We start from the raw sequence: 23,153 nt of genomic DNA, 5'->3' as shown, positions 1-23,153 counted from the left end.
GGTTTCAGCGAGCATGTCCGTGCAATGCCTGCTGGCTAGGAAATCACATCCCTCACCTTGATCTCTCTCTTCAAATCACTTCTCAAAGCCACATCTGCGGCTGGGCTCTAGGTATTGGATTTGACCCTAGGCCCTTTTCTTCCTTCTATCTCTGGTAGGAAATTCTGTCAGTTTTATAAATCTCCAAGCAGGGCTGGCTTTGTGGCCACCTCCAGAATACCTTTTAAAGGTCCCAGAATTTTCAACTTTGTAATGAAAAAAAAAAAAAAAGGCCACTGCTTAGTAGTCTCAAAAACTACAATTACAGATTCTCATTTCTTATTTTTTTTTCACACTGAAAAACAATGATTTTTCTCCTGACGACAGTTCATTTCATAGTAGGAGTACACTCTGGCCACGTTACGGAACCCCTCCTAGAAACAAGCGACAGCATTTACTGAGAAGAAACTTATTAGATGAACGTTGTGTTGCTAATACTCCTGGAAAGATGTGAGTGCGTGCTCTGCCTCACACAGATAGGCAATCAATGACAGACCAAAGTGAGGATAGCAGCAAAGTGCAACCTGGTAAATAAGAGAGTTTAGTTGGCATTATTTACAGGAGTGTACGTCAGCAGCTACTGACAGGAGTGGCAATGAGGCCACATCACTGAAAGCCGACTCCAACATGGATGATGCTCACAGTGCTAGAAGCCTGAAGCTCACTGCACAACTTGCAGGCAGCTCAACAGGAAGAATCCTCTTTTTTCTGGACAATTCTCTTGTTTATTTCAGGCAGCTCAGCTGTTCTGAGGATGTCTCTTACTACCAATATAACCTTGGGGAAGAAGGAGTGTAGTGAATACAACCAGTTTCAGGAAATTCCTAAGGATTTTGAGTTGTTTATCCTGAGTTTTAACCAGCTTCCCTACAGGATGGAGTGTTTCACCTCCCTTTAAAATATCCTGTGGCTTAAAAAAACTGTCCTCCAAGATGGAAGGCTTTCTCTCTCAAAGAAGTCACTGTACAATGACTATATATACACTGTATATATATATATATATATATATATATATATACACACATATGTGTGTGTACATACATACATACATAAATCTCCATATCTCAGCCAATGCTTTGGGGAAGCTTCATTCTTCCTAGGAGGAAGTAGAAAAAGCCATCTTGGCTTATTTGAGTGGATACCACACTTTCTGTGTCATTTTGCTTACTCCTTAGTTGTAAGTTCGGTCTTACATTCTTCTTCCTGCTCATTTTCACATTCTTCTCTGTGTACTTGAAGATGCTGATGCTACTCTGATGAAGCAAATCCCCAGGCCTGGTGAATAGAACCAGGAAACGGTAGTCAGAGTTTGAACTCAGGGTCACATGTCCTGATTTTATATTCTATTTTGCCATGCTGATTCACCAAGATATGGGAAGAAATACGTAACAGCATTTCTATTTTTGTATTATGGCTGTTGCAGATGTGGGATATAAGAAATATTATTTTTGTCTTTTTAGGGGATAAATGGAAAAGATGGATTACCAGGTGCTCAGGTATGAGAAAATAACATTTTAACTAGTATGAATTCTTAAATTTTCTGTAAGTGTATCTCAAGTGCTCTACCATTTAGGACAGTTAGACTAATGATCTTGGCAAGCAGTAGTTTTTAGTGTTAATGTCTGTTTTCCAGGGCATCATGGGTAAACCTGGAGACAGAGGACCCAAAGGAGAACGCGTATGTATATCCCTGCTGTGGTCGCTGTTCATGTCTGTCTGATACACTGATCTATTGCTTTCTATCTCTATAGCTAAAGCATGTAGACAGCTTTGATTCTCCCAACGTGAAGTGGCTAGGGTGTATAAGAAACACAGTCTCTTCAAGGCACAGAATGCCACACTTAAGCACGCTGGGCGGCAGGCGTGCCTGTTAGTTGTACACACCTGAGTCTACTTTTCTATTCAATTTGGAAAGTCCTCTACCACCCTCCTGAGACACACATGCCAACGACCACCACCACCCGAATCCTTTTCGCCAGTTAAGGGATTTCTCACGCCCAGTGCTACTGATATTTAGAGGCGGCTATGTTTTGTGATGTCTGGCTGTCTTGTTCACTACAGACTATTAATAGCTTTGCTGGTCTCTGTCCCCTTGATGGAGGAGCAGCATTGTCCCCCCCCCCCCCCAGCTGTCACCACCCAAAACATCTTTAGACGTTTAAGTACCTCTAGGGAGCAAAGCTGCCCTGGCTGAAAACCACTGACCCAAGGGAGCACTGAGTGCAGTACAGAAGCCATGAGGGAGGAGAGATGTAGAAAAGACCTGAATGTGAAGGTACAAATGCAGGTACGGGCTGCGGGTGCTGTGGTTGAAACTTACTAACAGTTTCATGAACATGGAATGAAGTATGAAAAACAAGATGACGTAAATTTAAGAAGAACATGTCTTCTAGGCATCCTCAGACAGGGTCAAACACTTGATATTTTGGAAATATTTCATTCATTCACTCTTACCTATAATCAATAAGAAATATACACTCTTTTGAAATTTGATTGACAGTATTTTGTAAACATTTTTTTTTTTCTACTGACAGCACTCAGTGACTGTGTACGGCTTCCCTTTTTCCTAAGCAGTTATTTTCTCTCCAGTTTCTTTAAAACATCTTTTTCTTTTGAAGAAAAAAAAAGTGCGTGCGTGCGCACGCGTGCGCGCGTGCTCACACATGCGGGCGCCATAGCATGCTTTGGAGGTCAGAGGACAACCTATGTGAGTACGTTCTCTCCCTCCACCATGTGGCCTGTGTAGATTAAAAGCAAGACATGAAGTATAGTGACAGGTGCCATGTGCAGTCTCAGGCCTGAAATGACACTGGGTGATGGGTTCACATAATTTTAAGGCTTCACGTGATCATAAAATACAGATCGTAGATCCAAATGTGTTAATACTCTTTAATCTCAGAAATTTCTCCAGACATGAGCTGAGATGTCTGTATACCAGTAAGACAGTAGCATGGATATGATGGCCTTCTGTTCTGTTGTTGTTGTTGTTGTTGTTGTTTTTCTACATGGCTGCTGTATCTCCTTTTGTACCTCATGATCACATTAGTGCCTATGATTGTTCACTTATTGTCATTATATTTTTTTTAATCAAGACAAATACAGGTGGGGTTTTTACAGACCATTACAGATAAGGGCATAGTATGATAAATTCGGGGCAGCCTCCAGCACCAGGCGGTCACACTCACCTCACACCTCACTTACTGGAGTCAGATAGTTGAACACAGAAAATGTGTAACAAATACCTGCCCTGGGGGTCACCCTTCTTCCACTGGGCACACGTGGTGTAGACACCTGAACAAAAGCAGCATTGCAAAACCTGAGCTCATATTCAAGTGCATCTAGTGTCCTGTGACTGCTAATTCTCACATCTTATTCAACAACGTCTTAAGGTTCACATATGCTCTTCAACAAGTCATCTCAAAGACAGCTGCCCTTCCCCCCCCCCCCCCAGTCACTTAGAGGCTTCCTTAAAGGTCTTCTGTCTCGATTTCCTGAGTGACAGGTGTTTTTCATCACCAATTACTTACGTAAACCCATATAAAACAGGACTATAGAAGAAACTCCAAAGGCCCTAATAAGGGCCAGATGAAAATGCAAATTGGAAGGTAACCCTACGATATAGAACAGGTTTTGAGTTTTTCTAGGTGAAAAATCTCAGAGCTGTGCTCCTGTTGGCAATTTCCTTTTATAACTACAAAAGAGACCCTGACCTGAAGTGACAGTGAGTGCTGACTTGCAAAGGTGACATCTTTCTAGACTGAATGAAGACAACTATCGTTGCCACTGGGATCTACATGCCGAGTGATTCCAAAGGGTCAGACGTCATTTTAAGCGTTTTCCTTGGGTGCATTCATCTCTCAACATTGCCCCAGCTAAGAGATACCACTAACATTAATATTCCCACATGCTAATGGTACAAGCTTGGGTACAGAGCGGAAGTATCTGATCCAAGGGTCCGTGAATGAATGGCACAGTAGACCTAGGACTTTTGCTCATAACAACTAATGCATTACTAGAAAGGGTGATCCCTTATTTCTTCCCCCAAACAGGGTGATCAAGGAATCCCAGGAGACAGAGGTCCACAGGGTGAACGTGGAAAACCAGGTCTTACCGGCATGAAGGGGGCTATAGGTCCTGCGGGGCCACCAGGAAGCAAGGGCTCCATAGGCTCGCCTGGCCACCAAGGCCCTCCCGGCTCTCCAGGCATCCCTGGCACCCCGGTAAGTAGAGCCCCTGTCTTATATTGGCCATGTATCATATATACACATATATGATATCCTTTTTAAAAATATAAAATAAACCGGTCTGCACCATTATTTAAAGTTAAGCGACAGGTGCTCTGTTGAACGTCCGTTACATCATAGATCTTCACAGCCGAACTGGAAGAATGGGGCCCTTTCCCTCATCTGTTTGTAAGTGTGAGAGTTGCCTTCATCAAGATTAAAGAATGAAGAGGGCCAAACCCAGGTCTAGCTGACTCCAAAACCATTGTTTGGTTTGGATTTGTGTATGGGTTTGGGGTTGTCTACTGTAATGGCAGAGGAGTGGTACGTAAGACAGGACCTTGTGGGATAGCCCAGACTGAGCTACAACTCAGGATTCTTTGGCCTCAGTTTCCCCAGTGCTGGGGATATAGGCATGTACCACACACATGCCACAAACCCTGCTTCTCCAAAAGTGTCTGTGGTTGCTCCTCGCACAAACACACACATCTGCTTCACACTGGGACTCTGTTCAGCTGGCCACACGAGCAAATCTGCCCTGATGTAGAAGTTCCTTAGGCCAAGAGTGTGATCACCGAAAGCAGCCCTTATCTCCCTAATATTTGAGGGAGAATAATGGGAGTCCATTTGGCTGAGGAGTATAGTGTGAAAACTTCTGTGACAGGAAGAAAAGTGCATCCTAGGATGAAGGAGGAGAGTTAAAGACATACTCTCCTCAGACCAGTGAAAAGCGAGGCTTTCCCTCAACCTTCCTACTTCGGCATTTTTACCTCATTGCTAAACTGTGCCTGCAGAAAACCTGCAACTTGAGGTTTCTACTATGAGACTGCTCATTCAATAACATGTTTTATTAAAAGAAATTATACAATATACATTATCATATTTCCTCTCCCCAACTCCCACTTCCTGCCTACCCAACTCACTCAATTTTATGGGCTTTTTCTCTCTCAAAAACAAAGTAAAATAAAAAATCAAAAGCCAAAAATAATCACGAAACAAACAAACCACAAAACAATAAAACAAACAGGATAATAATAATTAAAAAACACAAAACAATAAGAAAAAAAAATGCCCAAACAAAATAAAAAATCCACAAAAATACCTTTGAGGGTTTTTTGGTTTTTGTTTTTTTTTTTTTTGTTGTTGTTGTTGTTGTTTGTTTGTTTTTTAATCTTGGACAACTCCTCTTGAGCATGGGACCTACCCTGAAGTGTGGTTGTGCAGTGATACCCATTAGAGAAAATTAATTTGTCCCTTTGCCAGCAGGTATCAAATGCAGAGAACTTCCTGCTTAGGGCTGAGACCCCTGTCCACTGCCCTTCCAGGACTTTTATCCAAGTTCATTTCTCCCATGCACACTGAAAACAAGGTGACACTTCTGACCAATAGAAACCAGCACCTTATGAGCACACTGTACTGTCTTTCTCTTGTTGCATTTTAAGTGAATGGATTGTTGAGACTGGACAAGCAGAGGATATGATCGTCACATATACAGGTTTAACATGCAAACAGAATGTAGGACTCTCTGGAGAAGGATGATGGAGAACTCACAAAGACAGGGACTTTTACAGATTAAGGACCAGCTGCCTAATTTATGCCATAATCAAACTTCACATCTCATGGAGATTTCCCACAGATCTTTCACGTCCTTCATCTGGTCCCATTCCACTTGGCTTTTGGCTCTGTTATGTGTTTCTCAAAGTGTATGATTGTCAGTGGAGGGCATCTAATGTGTGCTATGGTGTCTCCACTGTCATACATGGAGCCTCAGAACATAAATACAAATACAAAGAAGAGTAACGAGACACTTTGAAATGCTGGCCCATCTTAAAAGTGTTATTTAGCTCCCTTGGGAAAGTGTCAAAGTATTTCATTTAAGCACAGCTTCTATAAAGGGTAAGGTTTTTGCCAAGGGATTAAGCATTCAGCTGAAATGGCTTACCTACTTGTGGCTACCAGGTATCTCAGAAATTTTCTATTTAAAAATCATTTAACATATTTATGTTAATATGTAAGTTGCAGTAGTGTGAGGCAGATAAAACCTGAGGGGGTAAAAACATGTTGTAGGATAATCCTGCAAGCTAGTTTCTGTTTTGAATTTTCTTCCTTGGAAGGCTCATGGTGTCAGTTGCTGTAGACTTTGCCAGTGCCCAGGAGTGGGCACACATTCGACTGTGGTTGGTTATTAGCACCATCACATTGTTTGGGCCACTTAACCGTCTGAAATGAAGGGACAGAAACTATTATCTCCTAATTGTCTTTAGCCACGTGGTCTCCATTCATAGGAGAAATGTTAGCATCACTGATTATGATCCCAGCCCACAGCTTGTAGAGCAACTATGAACTTCAGCTTACCCTAGCATTGGTTCAAACAGTCTTTATTGCCCAAAACAGTGCACTGCCAGAAGCATCTTGCTTGACAAATGTGTACCAACAAAAGTATCCCAAACCCAGCATTTTTGTTCCTTATCCATTTGTGCTCTGCCTTAATTTGATAGACATTCCTTTTCCTCCTTTAGGCTGATGTTGTTTCATTTGAAGAAATAAAAAAGTACATCAATCAAGAGGTCCTACGGATTTTTGAAGGTTAGATTTGCTTTATAATACTGCCGACTTTTTTCCACCAGTTCCCACTTCCCATCCCACTGTAGGGAATCTCCTCAGTGACATTCTTGAATTGTGAAAGCAATCTTCAAAGACCTCTTTCACAGAGAGGCAGCTCCTTTTGACAGATATGTTTTAACTTTTCTCTCTAAACTTCCTCTCCTCACTATTTGTCTATAGAACAATACAGGTAAAGTACCTTCTATTCATATATCTGTCTTTCAAATATTGCAGTACCCATCACACTCTGAGTAGCCTGAGGATGGCCCTGAACTCCAGATGTCCCCACCTTTACCATGCAAGTGCTGGAATTGCAGGAATATACCACTATACCTTGGTTATCAATGCCTTTCTGGGACTGGAACCTAGGGCTCCATGGATGCTAGTGAGAACTTGACCAACTGAGCCACACCCCACACCCTTTTTCTAAGCAGTCAAGGCTTGCTGATAATTCATTTTGAATCATCAGTTAACAGCATGACTCTTCCCTCTGAAAAGTTTTTAAAAGCTAAGAGTTTCTCATTTTGTGTTAAACGGGTGAATTATATTGGTTATTGTTAAACTTCAAGTGGCTTCGGTGGGAGAACACTTGCCTCACGTGTCTAAGTCCCTGGGTCTGACTTCTAGCACCAAAAAATAAAATCAAGTAAATAAACCAAACCAAAGTAAAATAAAAGTCAAGTGTTATGTTCTGACTTTGGGCCAACCTGAACATATCACTTGGACTATTTGTGGAAGGTAAGATGGCTGACACTTACAACTTTGTGTCGTCTCTAAATGTAGAAGCATGCTATTGTTCTAGTTGTTATTGGAAATGTTGGATTTAAAAGTCAAGACCTGGACTAGCAGGATGGCTTAGTGGGTAAAGGAGCTTGCTGCCAAGCCTGACAGCCTGTGGGTCTCTGGTGGAAGAAGAGAACTGACTCCCACACGGTGTTCTCTGACCTCTGCACATACTTGCCATGACTATATATACACACTATAAGAATAATAATAAATAATTCAGTAGTTGTAGAAAAGTGTGGCTGCTTAAGACTTAAGCTGAATCAAGGCTCAGGCATTTCTAAATGTCATCAGATTCCTTCTGCTCATATGTGAGTTGTTGAGGATAATTTAAATAATTACCATTAGGCATACAACAGATTTTATATGAAAGAGGTTTATTAGATGGAGATGAAGAGAGAGAGAGAAGGGAGAGCAGGACATGATGGGGGGAAAGACAGAGGGGGGCGCCCCTTTGGAGAAAGGGGAGAGCAAGAGGGGGCAAGAGACAAGAGAGAGAACACATGGCAGATTGTTCCCTTTTAAGGAGCAAGGTAACCACACCTTCCAGGTGTGGCCACCTGGCAGGCAACAAGATGACATCTTAAGTTGCTAGGCAACCCAGGAGCAGGTTTCATTCCAAATTACTAACGTAAGTCATCCATGAATCTATCATTTTACTATATATTTACTGAATCAGTGTATTTGATCTGCATCTCTTCATAAGGATGCCACATGACTTTGTCCAGTGATTCACTAAAGCCACCATCATTGCGCTCAACTGTAAGATTCACAAATTGGGAATTACCTGTTTTTTAGCAGAGAAACCTGCCCTGGGTCTCATGGCTCCTACCTCTTTTGCTAATAAGCACCATAAGCCAAAGGCAGGTTACTGAATTTGTAAGGAATAAGAACACAAAATGCCCTGATTCAACTCTGAGTCTTTCAGCTGCAGATGGAGCAATGATTATCTTAAATAATAATTTCTATTAGAGACTGACATCTCACTGTTTGGATGCATATTGTCTTGTTTCCAAATGGAGACAGAGAAGAGTCACACGAATATTTTAATGAGTTGATGAACTCCTGTTGTTCCTTAACAGTTTTTCCTCTATTTGTCCTTACCTTGCCCTAAATGAGAATTGTTAAAACAATTTCTTACTTATTTTTGAACTGCCAGTATTTTTTTTTGTAGCTTTAACATTACACTCAGTTTTGCAAATTTCCTTTTGTTTTGGTGTGATGACCCTCAAATCAAGCACCGTGGAATAGATGCTAATTTATCCCACTGAAACATCTATTGCCCTTAGCAAGCATTTGTCAATATTCAGCACTCAGGAGGGAAAAAAAGACTTCTCATACTCCTCCAGAAAGCACAGGATATGGACAGCTGCAAAGTCTTCAGGTCTCAACACAAAATGAAAATGTTCCAGAAATGTTTTAAATGTTAACGAAAAGATCGGTCAAAGCATGAAGCTGTGTGTGAGGCCACTCTGATGATGGAGGTCTAAGTGACTATTTACATGGCATGTCCATGAAGCCAGTACTGGACACAGGCCCTCCGGGTCCTGGCACAGCATGTATACCTTTAGTTGACTGTAACCACACAAAGGAAAACACCACAAGATATATACATACACACACACACACACACACACACACACACACACACACATATATTGCACTGCAGCCTAAAGCTCTCTTCTCAGTTTTAATTTCTATAGGTGCTGCTCTCATTGATAACCCTTTATCTCAGAAATAAGATCCTGAATTGCAGTTACTTATAGATTCCTGTTAGCACCGTATTTAATACCTCAGTCGTTGGGCTGACTTCTGGAGGTCAACTGGTAGTCACAGAAACGGAGCTGGAGAGACGACCAGAGGTTAAAGGTATGGAGTGCTCTTGCAAAGAACCCAAGTTTGGTCTCCAGCCTCTACATCCAGCATCCAGCAGATCACAAACTCCTTTAATTCCAGCTCCAGAGATGGGGTTCTCTCTTCCTGCCTCTAAGGGAACCTGCTCTCACACGTGGCACTCCACATATACACACACAATTGCAAAATGAGAAGAAACCTTTTTTTCTTAAAAAAATAGGATGTCAGAAATTATTACTAAAAAAAACAGAGATACATCAGGCTCTGATTTGGTAGGTCCAGTGCATGCTGTAAAAGTGTGACCCATGACATCCTGTTCTGTGTTCTCAGCCCAGGAAACACCACCCAGTTAACTACCCTCTGAAGGTGGCTCCTGGCTGCCCACACCCAACCACTTCGGGCTATTCCCATGAACAGCTGTGGGGCTCCTCAAGAGAATCAGGATTGGTTTTGGCAACTTCCTTCTAAGTAGCACACCCTCTAAGCCTGTGGCCTTCCCCTTTGGGTGTCAGCCCCACCACTGAGTTTCCCCTCCACCCCCACCAGGGAGCTGACAGATATGGAGTCTTCCCTTTGTCTCCTCCGGGCTTCACCCCCATCTCTCCTGCTGCCTCTCATCGAGGGTCTTCAAGGGAGTGTGTTTACCCTGTTAGCCTCAAGTTTCTTTTTTCCATTTGTTCATTTATTTAATCACTTTACAGCCTGATCCCATCCCCCTCCCTCCCTCCTCTCCTCCCAATCCCACTCTCCCCTCTCCCTCTCCTCCTCAGAGAAGAGGAGGCCCCCAAGAGGTACCAACCTACCCTGGCACCTCAAGTGACAGCAGGACTTAGCACATTCTCTCCCACTGAGGCCAGACAAGGCAGCTCAGCTAGGGGGAAAAGATCCAAAGACAGGCAATAGCCTCTACTTAAGATACTCTTCTAAAGAGACCCAGTGCTTAAAACTTCTAAACTCCAATTCCAAGTACTATGTCCCGTCTTGTGGTAGCTCTCCTGACAGCAGCCTCGTAAACCAGTCTTTTCCCACACATAATGCACCTGAAACCTACAGTGTAGTTATTTAGCACTTAAGCTAATTTGCCCTCAAATCATTTTCATTCAGTCTGTTTGATTTTTTTTTCCACTCAGAAGTCACCTTTTCCATGGCTTCTGAACACCATTTTTCAAGAATTAAAAAAAAAAAAAAAAAAAAACCACCAAAACTCCATTTTCACAAATCATAGTGTTATAAGGTCACTCACCTTTTCCACGGGGCTTTCTCTCTAAATGGAGAAATTAATCGTCACGTCTTAAAGCAGTTTCATTCAGCGCAGTAGCACAGCTCAGTTGAGTGCTGGGGTTGTCACACCCATCCACAGCCTGTTTGCCTGGCAGTTTCACCATGGCAAAGACTCCTGCAATCTCTCAACACACTTCTGCATGTCCACAGCCTCAGGACGGGTCCTCCCTTTTCGGCAGGAGCCCAGGAGGGTGGTCCTCAGGAGACCCTGCTTGTATGCTAGAGCCACTGTCCCAGGTATCCAGATGGCCCCTCCTGAGAAACCCTACACCAAGACCCACATTTTGAGTTCTCCTCCAGGGACTTATCAATCCCCTTAGACTGGCACAGGCGTCTCACCTAGGCCTATCCTCCAAGCCACTACCCCATCCTTCAGCACGCTAAATACACCTTCCCAAATGAAGGGAGGCTATTCTCCATGCTCTCAAAGCTGGGTTTCAGCCAGATCACGATCCACAAGCATGCATTCACTTTAAAGTTTAATTTCTGCTTTGATTAGCCAATATGTCAAGACTTTTTTTTTTTTTTTTTTTTTTTTGCTAGCAAGGTGACCACACAGGGTAGAGACGGATGCTGTCTACAAGACTTAGCTTAGCATCTTTTGTCCTTATGAGGGCATAGCAGTTGCCAATGATACGATCCACATAAGTCAGGGGCTTACCATATCAGAGAAGCATAGATTCTGCTATGATCTCACCCTATGATACTTGAGCATTTGCACCTATATGGAAGAAAACTTACGAAGTAGTGTACACAAACTATCAGGCTCTTTCCATTCTTTAAACCCTCAAAGCCAGGCCTTCCAGTTAAGGGAGAACAGGAAGGTTGGGGTTCTTCAGCCTTTGGATTTTTAGTGTTCAGAAACCTGTGTTTTCTCCATTTTCACATATATTTAATATACATGTATATGAATGAGTATAATATATTATTCCATTCTCTTATTTAAAGGCAGTATCTCTTTCCTGTCTAGAACTAAAATATTTATAAATGTGAATGTTTATAAATATTTATTTAATATTATAAAACATTTATAGGTGTATATATTTGTGCATATATACATCATCCAGTAGATAGACATCATGGGAGATACAGTAACTATTTTCTACAACATGGTGCATTTTTCCCATTTGCCACTTTTGTTTGTCTGGAACTCAAACAGAATCAGGCACACAGCATACAGGATTCCCCTGCTCTCCAGTGACCTGTGGTTGTCTGTTCACACAGAAGAATGGGTTCTCAAACACTTAATTGACACTTGTGAGTGAATGCAGAACTTGCCAACCATGCTTTCCTCATAGGTCAGCTAGCCAGGCATTCTAAGTGAAGGTCTTTCAATATCAGTGCCTTTAATTCTCTGTGTGGAGGCATTTTAATTTTCTGCCTTGTCTGTCAGCTCAGCACTAAGTATGTTAAAGGTTCATTTTTTTTTCCCACTTATTAAAGTTAGAGTCTTACTGAAGTCTGGGGTTGTCAATGCAGAGATGGTCTATCTCTCCTTTATTTATTCATTTTGCAGTTTAATTTATTTAATTTAAAGAGAATTGCCTCACTTTCTCCTCCAGACCCTCCCCTTCTTAGAAATGGAAGCTTTGTTGCTGGGGCTGGGAAGACTAGCTGCCTAGCTATTTAGAGAAAGATTTCTAAGCCTGCTTAACACATTAGCTTTCGATCTACTCACTTTATTTCAACTTCTTTCCTTTACCTCTACTTCCAGAGGTTAACTTATATTCCCCATTCTGAGTCCCTAGAATTTACATCTTAAATTTGGTTGGGTTTCTGTTCTCTGTGTGAAGTCTCAGTTTTCTAGATTTTACTAAGACAAATATCCCTCAGCTATCTGATCCTCAGCTTCCAAAATTCTGTGACTCCTTTCTCCTTTTATAGTCTCCTCATTGTTGAGTTTTATGACTTTACAAGTGTCTTGGTTGTTTTTAAAATATCCATGAAAGAGTAAAAGCAGATGCCTATATTAAATGCATTGTCTTTACCCATAAGATTTCAAAGCAACATGCCTACAAAGACTGTGAATGAATTTAACATTATGAACTACAACATAAATGAGTCCACAATGTTATTAAAAATTAAAATGAAACTTGGAAATAACTTATAGATCACAAGAAATTACTATTTCATTACCCCACAGGGAGAAAAACTACATGCAATTTTAGTTTTCGTGTTTAAAAGACATGTGGGAAAGCCATAGAAAATGACACAAAAAGTGATTTCCAAAACAGATTAGTTATCTTATAAATGAAATTTTTAACCTTAAAGTTAAGAGATAACAATATTATGAAGTAATGAGTACTTCCCTTGAGAAATAATCATATAACTATTGCTTCCATAATGGCGTGTCAAAATAAAATAAGATGAAGTTATCCTGAGAAAGTGGGCAATTAAACCTGTTGATGGGTGTTAGGAGAAAAGATTAATTTTTCTTTGAAAAAATTAAGCTACAAATTCTGTTTGTGAAACAGAAGTCAGAGGAGGACTGGGAGGCACCTGAATGTCCCTTACCCCATTAATTAATATTAATGTCTGCATTGTCGTCGTGAGACCATTCTCTGCGGAACCAGGTAGTCAGTCACATCTATCAGAGCACTGTCTCTTATTTTGCCCAGACAGGTGGAATATGAATGGTTTATGTACACCTCTTCTACTAAAGTCTTTAATTTTCTGCCTCATTAGAAAGCAGAGCCAAAAAAAACCGTTTAGATGACTAAGGAGCCCTGAAAACAGAGGGAAGGCAATTAAGAATACAGGCCCTCACAATTCATTTAGATGCTCGGAAACTATTATTTTCAATTATAGAGCATTAGGGTTCAGAAGACGTAATTAGCTTATGCTAAATGACTGTTGCTTGGTGTAGCTTAAAGCCAGTTCATTTACTGCTAGAAGTAATTGTTTAAAATAATTGTGTTTTGCTAAAATTATTAAAAATCTCCCAAAGCAAAGTACTTAAAAATTTACTTCATATGTTAAGGGAAAAAAAGTCAGAATGAATATTTCTCTTTATGCATTTAAGATAGCAAACATGCTTCAAAACATTTATTTATTAGTGCGTGTGTGTGTGTGTGTGTGTGTGTGTTTGTGTGTGTGTTCATGTGCACACCTATGTGTGTTGCCACATGAGGCCATGTGTGGAGGGCAGAGGAAATTTGTAGGAATCAGTTCTGTTTTTCTACCACATGAGTCCCAGAGATTAAACACACACAGTCCTGGTGAGTGCCAAGCACCATCACCAGCTGAGCCATTTCAGCTCTGAGCGAGTCTTACGAATGAAATCATTTGCATTACTAAGATAATTTGTTTTCTGAAGAAATTGTGTGGTGGGGAGAAACATTAACCGCCATGTTTCTTCTTTCATGGCAAGACTGTATCTCTTCTAGTTTTCTGGCTTAAAGCTAATCATCCTTATATTAGATTTTTGCAGTGTCAATATTTAAAACATAAGCAAAGCAAGTTTAAGGGACCCAGAGGCAGATTTTATTTGTAAGTGAATTCGTGGTGTTGTCCAGATGAATTCCAGATTAAAATACTGAGTATTCTCTTGAGATAAAATTTATCAGAGCAATGCTCTATGTGAAATTAATAACAACAAAATCAATAATGACAAGAAATGTCTTGCATCAGCTGACACATTTCTAACCTCAGACTTTTCCAGACCAGCTGAAGATGCTCTGCCTTTTAATATATGTCCCTACAAAAACATGATAAGGCTTCTTACTTAAGTGATAAGTTTAAATGATTAAATTCCATGACTCCAGAACTAGAATAGTCGGTGTCAAAATCTACAATCCCAAATGCAAAATCCTGTTACAAAAAATATTTAGCCAGATGTGGTGGAGTCACAAACTAGAAGGCCAGGAGCTCAAGGCCAGCCCAGACTGCATGAGACCTTGAATTAAAAAAACAAAAGTAATTAAAAATAAAATCAAGACTGCATGGTTAAGTTAGTTAATAATATGCCTTGTTGATAAGTTAATTTTAAATTGAAAATTCATATTCATATTTTCATACTTAACAGTCTTTGAACCTCTTTGTTCTGTGGTTCTTTTAAGTGTCATTAACAAACAAATTTTCTCATTCTCGTTTTTGTGTGGAGGGGTGTTGCAGGTGTGGGTGCAGGGTAGAGATTGGCTCTCACAGAGGCACACTCCATCTTATTCCCTTGTGGCATGGTCTCTCCCTGAACCTAGACTTTGCTTTTCCTGCTAGGTGGATCACTAGGAGGCCCAGTGATCTTCCTGTCTCTGACCTCCTCAGCGCTGGGATTACAGATCCACACCAGCAATCTTAGCTTTTACATGAGTGCCGAGGATTTGAACTTGAGTCCATGTGCTTGTGCAGCAATCACCCTTACCCATTGGGTCATCTCCCCAGCCCCAGCATGAAAACTTTCATCATTGCAGTCCATTAAATGAATAAATGGCAATGCCTATGATTTGCCCATCAGAAAGCATCCTGTGTTAGGAAGTACTTAATTCATAAAGAAGTGTATCACTTGGTGCTTCACAAAAACATGGACTATGTTTACCTGCTCTTCTGAACAGCATGGATAATGTGTCCATTTCCTGTAACTTGTCTTCTCCATTCCAGTGTTTTCTTGGGCTCACAGCGATATGCAGAGACATTTTGTCACTGTACTGGACTTCAGAGAGGAGTTCCTCATCTGCAGTAATGCTGCATGCATTTTCCATTTACAAAATTAGACATCCTCCTCACAACCTGATTGAATAAATGGCGTGCCAACTGCAAATACAGAAGGTGCATAATAATGAGGGCCTATAGGATTCCTTGCTTTAAAAGTAAAAATTACTTGTGACATTACTTGCCTACTGTAGAGCTTCAATTGTGAGATGAAGCCAATGACAGTTTTTCAGTAACTGAATGTCACCTACAGCCTACATCATCTGAAACAAAATACAATTCCTACACATGTTAGCGGATCAGAAGACTATATTAGTCCACGTGTTCTGTGGGTCAGCAACTTAACAGGTTGCTTAGGCAACCGTTCTCCATCTGGAGTAAGGTCACAGCTAGGACCGCAGCCAGCTGCAGCCATTTTAATACTTGACCGCGGAAGGGCCGGCACCTCCAAGTTCCCGAACATAGCTGTCACAGGACAGCATCAGTTGAGTGTCCCCACTACTTATGCCTTGCCAGTGGACTTCCTCCAGGGTCAGCAACTGAGCAGCAACTAGAAAGCTCCTTTATGACTGATTCCTTCTGGCTACACACTGTCCGTTCTGCCTTTTGATGCTCTTTTCATAAGGAAAGTAGTGATCACTCAAATCACAGGGACTGGGTTCTCACTGTGGAAGGAGGTGTTAAGGAATCTAGAAAGCACCTTGCTTTCACTCTTGAAGCGGTGAACCAACGGTTTTCTCCATGAGTCGTAACTGGAAGTCAACTTGCTTTTCTTGCTATTCTGCTGCTGGGTTCCAGGAACGCTGGTAGTTCCCAGACCCTCTGCATAACCCAGCTCTTCTGCTTCTGTTCTTAAACAGCTTCACACAGTTGATTCTATGTATTTTATCCAAAATACAGCAGTCAAACCAGTTGGTATATAACACATGGTTCAAGTAGACACTGAATTTTTTTTCAACCTCATGTAAAAATGTTTGGAAATACTTTGACATAAAGACACTTCCATTATGGGATGTATTTTTTTTTTCTTTCATAAACGAAGAGCGGATGGCTGTGTTTCTATCCCAGCTTAAGCTGCCAGCAGCAATGCTGTCTGCTCAGGCTCATGGGAGGCCTGGCCCGCCAGGGAAGGATGGGTTGCCTGGACCCCCAGGAGACCCAGGGCCCCAAGGTAAGACTGCAAATGTAACATGTGCTTGCCAGTGTTTTAATCCTCAATATTTATAACATGCTCATTGCAATTAAAACATGTATGTGTTGTGTGTATAAAATGTTGTGGACTATCTTTTTTATATTTTATTTCCTATTGATACATGTTAATTATTACTATTTCAAATTTAAAACTGATACGCCTGCTACTCTAAGTTCATTATTATGATACCCAATGTAACGACAGCTGCGGTGCTGTCTGCTTCTGTTATCATTGCCATATAAGGATCCTAGAGTTGTTTCTGTCTCCATTTTACTGCTGGCAAAACTCCTCATCTGAGAGTCTTAAAGAAACTGAAGGAAAAAAAAAAGTCTTAGGAGATTCTGCCACAAATAGTCATTTGGGGCTGACACCTTATTGTTTAGAAAGATGCTGTGGAGTTTTATAGAAGGGAACTTTAAAAGTAAAGACATAATCTCTTAATTTGTCTTTATTTCGGAGAATTATGTCTTATATACAGTGAAAAATAATCATATCTACTCCTCATTTTCCCATCCAAGTATCCCTATGCCCCCACAAAGTAGACCCTCCCAAATTTCTCTCTTTTTAAAAAACAAATAAGTCACTAATTCAGGTAGTGTTACCAATGCAGGCACAGGTGTAGACACAGCCATGGAAGACGCACGAGTGGCCACACAGTGCATTCAGAACAAGCCCTTCTACCCTAGCAACTACCGCTGCCAAGAGTTCCCACGAAAGGGGTAGGGCCTGGCAATCCTCTGTGCCATCTGTGCCGGAATTTTTGGATAGCTTATTCTTGAGCATGTCTTGGGCAGGTAACTACAATAACTTTTGAACTTTAATAGATACTTTGTATGACTTCCACAGTCTTTTTAAAAAAGTGTTCCACTGATAACAACTTGAAAAGACAATTGCTCTTAAATTTTGCTTGATTCAGTTATTCTGGCACAGCTATTCTGTAAACATAGGATTAGCAATCTGCAAACTAACTAGATAAGTCTGTGTTTAGATGGTTGGTGAATTCTGAAAGAGAAACATCAAATTCAGCAAGTATGAGCCATGAAAAATAAGGTTTGAGAACCTGCAGCCATAGGCACCTCTGCTACAACCAAAGTTGTTTCTAAGCATCCAGGGAAGTTTACCTTGCTGAGATTGAATTAAATTCTACTCCAGAATCCATTTTAAATTACCATCTGTGCATGGGCTCCACTTGAGGAGAGACGATACGTCTCCTGCTCCCACATTCACAATTACTAAACACATGATTGGGGACAAAAAAAAAATAAAAAAGCAGACACTAGTAAATCCACCCCCAGAATTAGCCACAAGGCCCATGTCAAGAAGAAATGGGTTTCCAGATTCTGGCTGAAGCCTATAAGCTCACACAGCACTGGTGCTTTGCTGGCCCGTGGAGGAGACGGTGGTCTCGGTAGCTTACTCTCATAGACACTTCAAGTTGAGTCCTTGGCAGTTGTCTCTGGGCTTTTGGAGGCAGTCAGTATGAAGATGGGGGAGCCGTGGAGACCACTTCCAAGGCAAGAGGCTACTGAAGACTTAGCAAGGAAGAAGGTTGCTAGTGAGAGCAGTTAGCCTACCATCATTGGAGACCCATGAAACAAGTCAATTAGTCCAAGGCAAGGTAGTAGAGAAAGATCTAGTAAGCTGAGCCAAGTAATCAGAAGACGAGGAACATTTTGCCTCAATGGGCCATGCTGTCAGGAGGCTAGGGGTGGGGATTGCATAAACTGCTGACTGAAGACTGATGGGAACTTCTGCACAGGTGTGGATTTGTGGTCAGGGGTTGAATGTCCAGTCCCAGTGCTTTACTCCTCTACAGTGATCATTATTTCCCCAGGTTGTTCTTGTCGCTGATGAGTCTTTCCCAGGTACAGTTCCTGTTTCAAAGTAGACAGGCTAGAGGGAGCAACTACCTCAAGGCCCTCTTGCTGACCTTCAAACTCACAGTAAAAGAAAACATACATACTGCTCCTTATTACTGTGAAAGACACAACTCCCGTGAAGCTAAATGGGGAGTCAGCATAAGATCTGGCCCCTATGCTCAGCTTCAAGATCACTGTAGTTTTCTTAAAGTCCCATCTTCCACTTCTCTTAGGTCAGGAAGTTTGACATAGCTGAAGGAAAGGGAAGCGTGTGGAATCAGAGGCAGCCTGTTGTATATACACACCTGATTGAAGATGCTTATTAGCTCTTATTTGTCAGCTTTCTTCTGAAGCGGGAGTGTATGAGAACTGGAAAGACCTCTAACGCCATCTGAAGATGTGGTGCTCAAAACACAGGAAGAGTAAATCCTGTTGATACCAGGAGAAAACTTTAGATGGATCCTTCAAACCTTGGTAGTCCAAGAGAACACACAAAATGGAAAATTGCAGCGATCTAGTAAAACAGAGTTCAGATCGCAGTCACCTTTCCCACACAAGCTCCTATCTCCAGCACCACCCCACGTGCTGGAAAGGCCCACCTGGAAGATTCTCAGTCAGAGGCAATTTTAAGTGTTAGTGAGGTCCTAGAAGACAAGGTTCATATTTGCTCCTGAGCCAAGTGATCAAAAGATGACCTTCCACTGTCCAAGGGATTTCTGGGGGTTTAGCCTGCTGCTCTGTACATCACAGAATACTAATGCTAATGGAGATGTGAGGTGTGACGCGTCAGTTTAAAGGTATTCCCCACATGATTTCCAGTTTTCTTTAAGACAAGCTCTACTAAAATGGAGAAAACCCGGGACCCACCAGAGTTTCTGACGACAAACACACTTACAAGTGGTTGCCTCGGCCTTTGAGGCTTCAACAGAGCGTATTTCTTGACCATAAGCTGTTGATTGACACTTCAGCTCTTTGTAATGTTAAATTTTCCAGAAATTCAGCAGAAAAAAAAAGATTTGCAAAAAATTAAAAAAAAAAGTGAGATTCATTTTTAAAGAATTTTGTCTATAGTCGTACTGTACTGACAACCGAAAAAGCCACATAGAAATCTCATGAAAGAAGAGAAGGAAAAGGGAGAAGGAAAAGGGAGCAGAGGGGGAGGGGACTAAGAGAAAGAGGTGAGAGAGAAGGAGGAGCAGCCAGATGAGAAGGCAGCCGCTGGTGTTTGATTTTTGCTTCTTCTCTGGCTAGGCATTAGAAATTGAAGGTTTTCTCCGGTACTAAGTAAATATGAGGTTCTCAGGGGATGAAGCCATATATATGATTCCAGTGCTCCTCTCTCTTCAATTTAAAAAGAAGGAAGAAAGCAGCCATGTCAATCTTCAAAGCTGTTGGCTGGGTTAGCCCTCTTCATTGTGGCCCAGGACAATAGAGTTTTATCAAAAGGATGAAGCGCAAATCACAGCACAGACAGGGACAGGGAATGTGTCTGCCGAGCTACGTCTCAGAGAACACTGGCCACTTGGGAATTCTGTCTGAAGATAGCTCATGCTCTTAGGAATTGTCTAAAAGATGCATGGGTTTTTAACAATGCCCGTCAGGAAAGAAATCCATTTTTGCTTAAATCAAGTTGCAATTTGAAAAATGCACCACGAAAGGGGTCCTTTTATCACATTTGTTATCTTCACATGTTTAAAGAAGGATTAAAAAAAAAATCAGACCTTATAAAGTGTCCTCTGCTTATTCTGTAAAGCAGGAGACTGTAGAAGCAGGGGGATTGATATGGGGCCATTAGAAATATGCCCAAGGGAGGCCATTTTCCTATGAAGACTTACTAATGAAAACTAGTGGATGTTCTTCCAATAACCCAATCTTCTTAAAGGACAGTGAATGCTTATTAGGGAGGATTCTGAGGGAGCCACTTTGTTTCCATCCTTGTAGACTCCCAAGAGTCAAAAGCATTTCTATAGAATATTTATTTTAGCTCTTCAGAGGAGCTGTGATAGTTGCCTTCCCACTGTGCTGAGAGAAACCCTTCCTCAGTGTTCTGTCACTCCTGGAAGGGGTCTGCAGCATAGGGCCAGATTGCCACATTTCAAGAGGAATGAACCTGAAAAACATAACCCAGCTGAGTTCTACTATATAAGTGATCACAACCTTTCCTAATGAACATCAGCTTCTTGGGTGAGGTTTGGTGGAAGAATTTTTACAAAACGCAGTTGGCGTTTTTAAAGAAGAATTGATGAAAACCTTGAGAAATGGATGCCACACTTAAAGGCCTCACTCATTTCAGAAAGCACTCATATGCAGAGTTAATAGAAGGAAGAGCAGTAAGAAAGTAAAGAGGAGGAGGAGGAGGATCTAGTCTACTCACACACCATTAATTTTAATAGGACAGACTGGCAGTCATTGCTCTTCTTTCTGAGCTTTTAGAGTGTAGATATCATTAGCTTCTAAATCAAGGAAAACCTTTTTTCTCTCTGTTTTCAATCCAGTGGTCCTTAGGATAGTTGATAATTCACAGATAGCTCTGACCCTGTGAAGATGAGGAGGAGGAAGGTCAGCAGGGGGGCCTTTGGGAAGAGAAGGTCATGGCTGTGAGTCAAAATGGCCGAAGGCCTCAGCACCCCATCAGTGGAGCAGATGAAGGGGAATTGAGCACATTATATGTGTGTGTGAGGGGGGTTGGAGTATGCCTATATGAACGCAATGCCCCCAGAAGCTAGAACTATTTTCTGAGTTCACGCTGTTCATGCTGCTTCTTCGTCCACCACACATTCATTGCCCACTTCACATCTGTCAGACAGTAAAGATAAATACCAGGTTGGGTACAATAGAGAATGTCGGACCTTGCAAGGACAGAGCTGATGCATGTGCTTCCAACAAACCATGCTTGTGATGGTGGGCTGTTGGCGCTACAGATCTTCCTTTAGTGTGTTTACGTTTATGGTAGGTATGTGAGCCCACTTCAGCAGAAATTCCAGCGTCTAGGTGCAGAAAATGGGAAGAAAGACATAGAAAGAATTTTGTCTTGTTGAGACAAGATTAAATAAAATAGTTAATAAATAATCAAATAAAATAGTTAATAAATAATTAATTAAATAAAATAGTTAATAAATAACAAATTAAATGAAATAAAAGGAACAAACAACTCATAATTTCAACATCACCAAATATCAAGCCAGTTAAGATAACAACATAAAATGCTTTACTATGACAATTTACAAATGTAGAGAACCATAACTTTTATCTATGTTAGGATATAAGAGATTTGAGAAATTCCCAAAGTACTTAAGATGTATTTTTAAAGATTTATTGTTATTATTTTTTTTTGAAGAAAAATTCTCCCTATCGAAGGCTTGGGTTTGTTATAACTTTATATATTAGCTGCATAGTTATCAGCTTTTCTGTGATTTATTGTACCCAACCTACATTTATGTTTAATGCACAGTAAATGTGAAATAAATATTAATGCATGATGCATGACAAAACAGCCCAAAGAGCAGGACTCAGAAAACAGTACTTTCATGTGCATGCTAGTGTTGAACACTCTTTTTATTTACCTCTTTTATTTATCTCCTTTTGTTTACCTCTCACCCAGGCTACCGAGGACAGAAAGGGGAAAGAGGTGAACCTGGAATTGGGCTGCCAGGGAATCCAGGTCTCCCTGGATCTTCAGGTAATGGGTTTGCTACCTCTCTGGGCATGCAGGCCTATCAAAATAGGCGCTTTCTTCCCTGTGGACCTGTTCATCTGAGTGCCCCGTGCGGGCTGCACTCTCATAGTGTGTTTTATTTCATCAGCAGTGGGTTTGCCAGGCTTGCCCGGTGCCCCGGGGCCTCAGGGACCTCCGGGACCCAGCGGAAGATGTAATCCAGAAGACTGTCTCTATCCTGGGTCTCCTGCCCACCAGCAGGCAGCTGGGAAATGAAAACTGCAGAGGAAGACGTTGTTTCTGGAGAGACCTTCATGCCGTCGGAGCTGTCCATGCAGGCCTCACAACCCCTTGTTCTCAAGGCTTACGGGTTTTGGACTGTTTTACTTCCTTTCTTTTTTCTGACGTAGGGCAGACGTCCAAAGCAACCGTCTGAGTCTTCTTCTGACAGTGACTGGAATTCATTATTTTGAGATGTTTCCCAGCCTCGCTCTGTATGTTTTGCTTTACTCTGGCCCTGAGTTGTACTCGGTGGTATCCTGTGGAAAAAACAGAAGAGAGCACATCACTGGTTCTTCAGAAGAAATCACACGAGATGGATTTGGTACACAGACAACATACGCTTTGTAAACTCGTCAACATGACTAGCCTTTGATTTCCAAATTTTCCTTTTTCTAATTTACCTTGATATTTTCTTTGCGTTTAAATTTATTGCCATTGCTTAGAATTTTCTTTCTGCTCATTTGAGTTTGAAATAGTGCATTATTGACTGATTTTTATAAGAAGTCTTATACCGTCCTACATTCATTCTATTTATACAGAAAAATATGCAATAAGCGATCTGCTTTTAACTTATTAAAAAAAAAAACAAACTGTGGGGGCCTCTTTATCAGGGAGCCCCAAAATTCATCCTAGCCAACTACTGAAATGATTTCGTGACTTCCTAGGAATGAGCTCAGTTTGAAGCACTCATACGCTTGGCATGAGCATACGCTACATGAAAAAGGAAGAACCGA

The 23,153-nt window shown here is 41.3% G+C and overlaps 1 protein-coding gene across 1 annotated transcript in view; it reads left to right on the top strand.

The window, feature by feature from the left end:
- The window catches only part of Col19a1 (collagen type XIX alpha 1 chain), a 305,509-nt gene extending 283,096 nt beyond the window's left edge, over positions 1–22,413 (top strand). Inside the window, 7 exon segments of the mRNA XM_055608122.1 lie at positions 1,500–1,535; positions 1,673–1,717; positions 4,089–4,259; positions 6,782–6,848; positions 16,474–16,602; positions 22,084–22,161; positions 22,286–22,413. Of these exon segments, the coding sequence (XP_055464097.1) occupies positions 1,500–1,535; positions 1,673–1,717; positions 4,089–4,259; positions 6,782–6,848; positions 16,474–16,602; positions 22,084–22,161; positions 22,286–22,413 (654 nt within the window).
- The last annotated feature ends 740 nt before the right edge of the window (positions 22,414–23,153 follow it).

This window comes from Psammomys obesus, unplaced genomic scaffold, assembly GCF_907164565.1.
Source record: "Psammomys obesus unplaced genomic scaffold, mPsaObe1.curated_primary_1811, whole genome shotgun sequence".
NCBI classification, from domain to species: Eukaryota; Metazoa; Chordata; class Mammalia; order Rodentia; family Muridae; genus Psammomys; species Psammomys obesus.
This window is presented reverse-complemented; position numbering and strand designations above follow the sequence as displayed.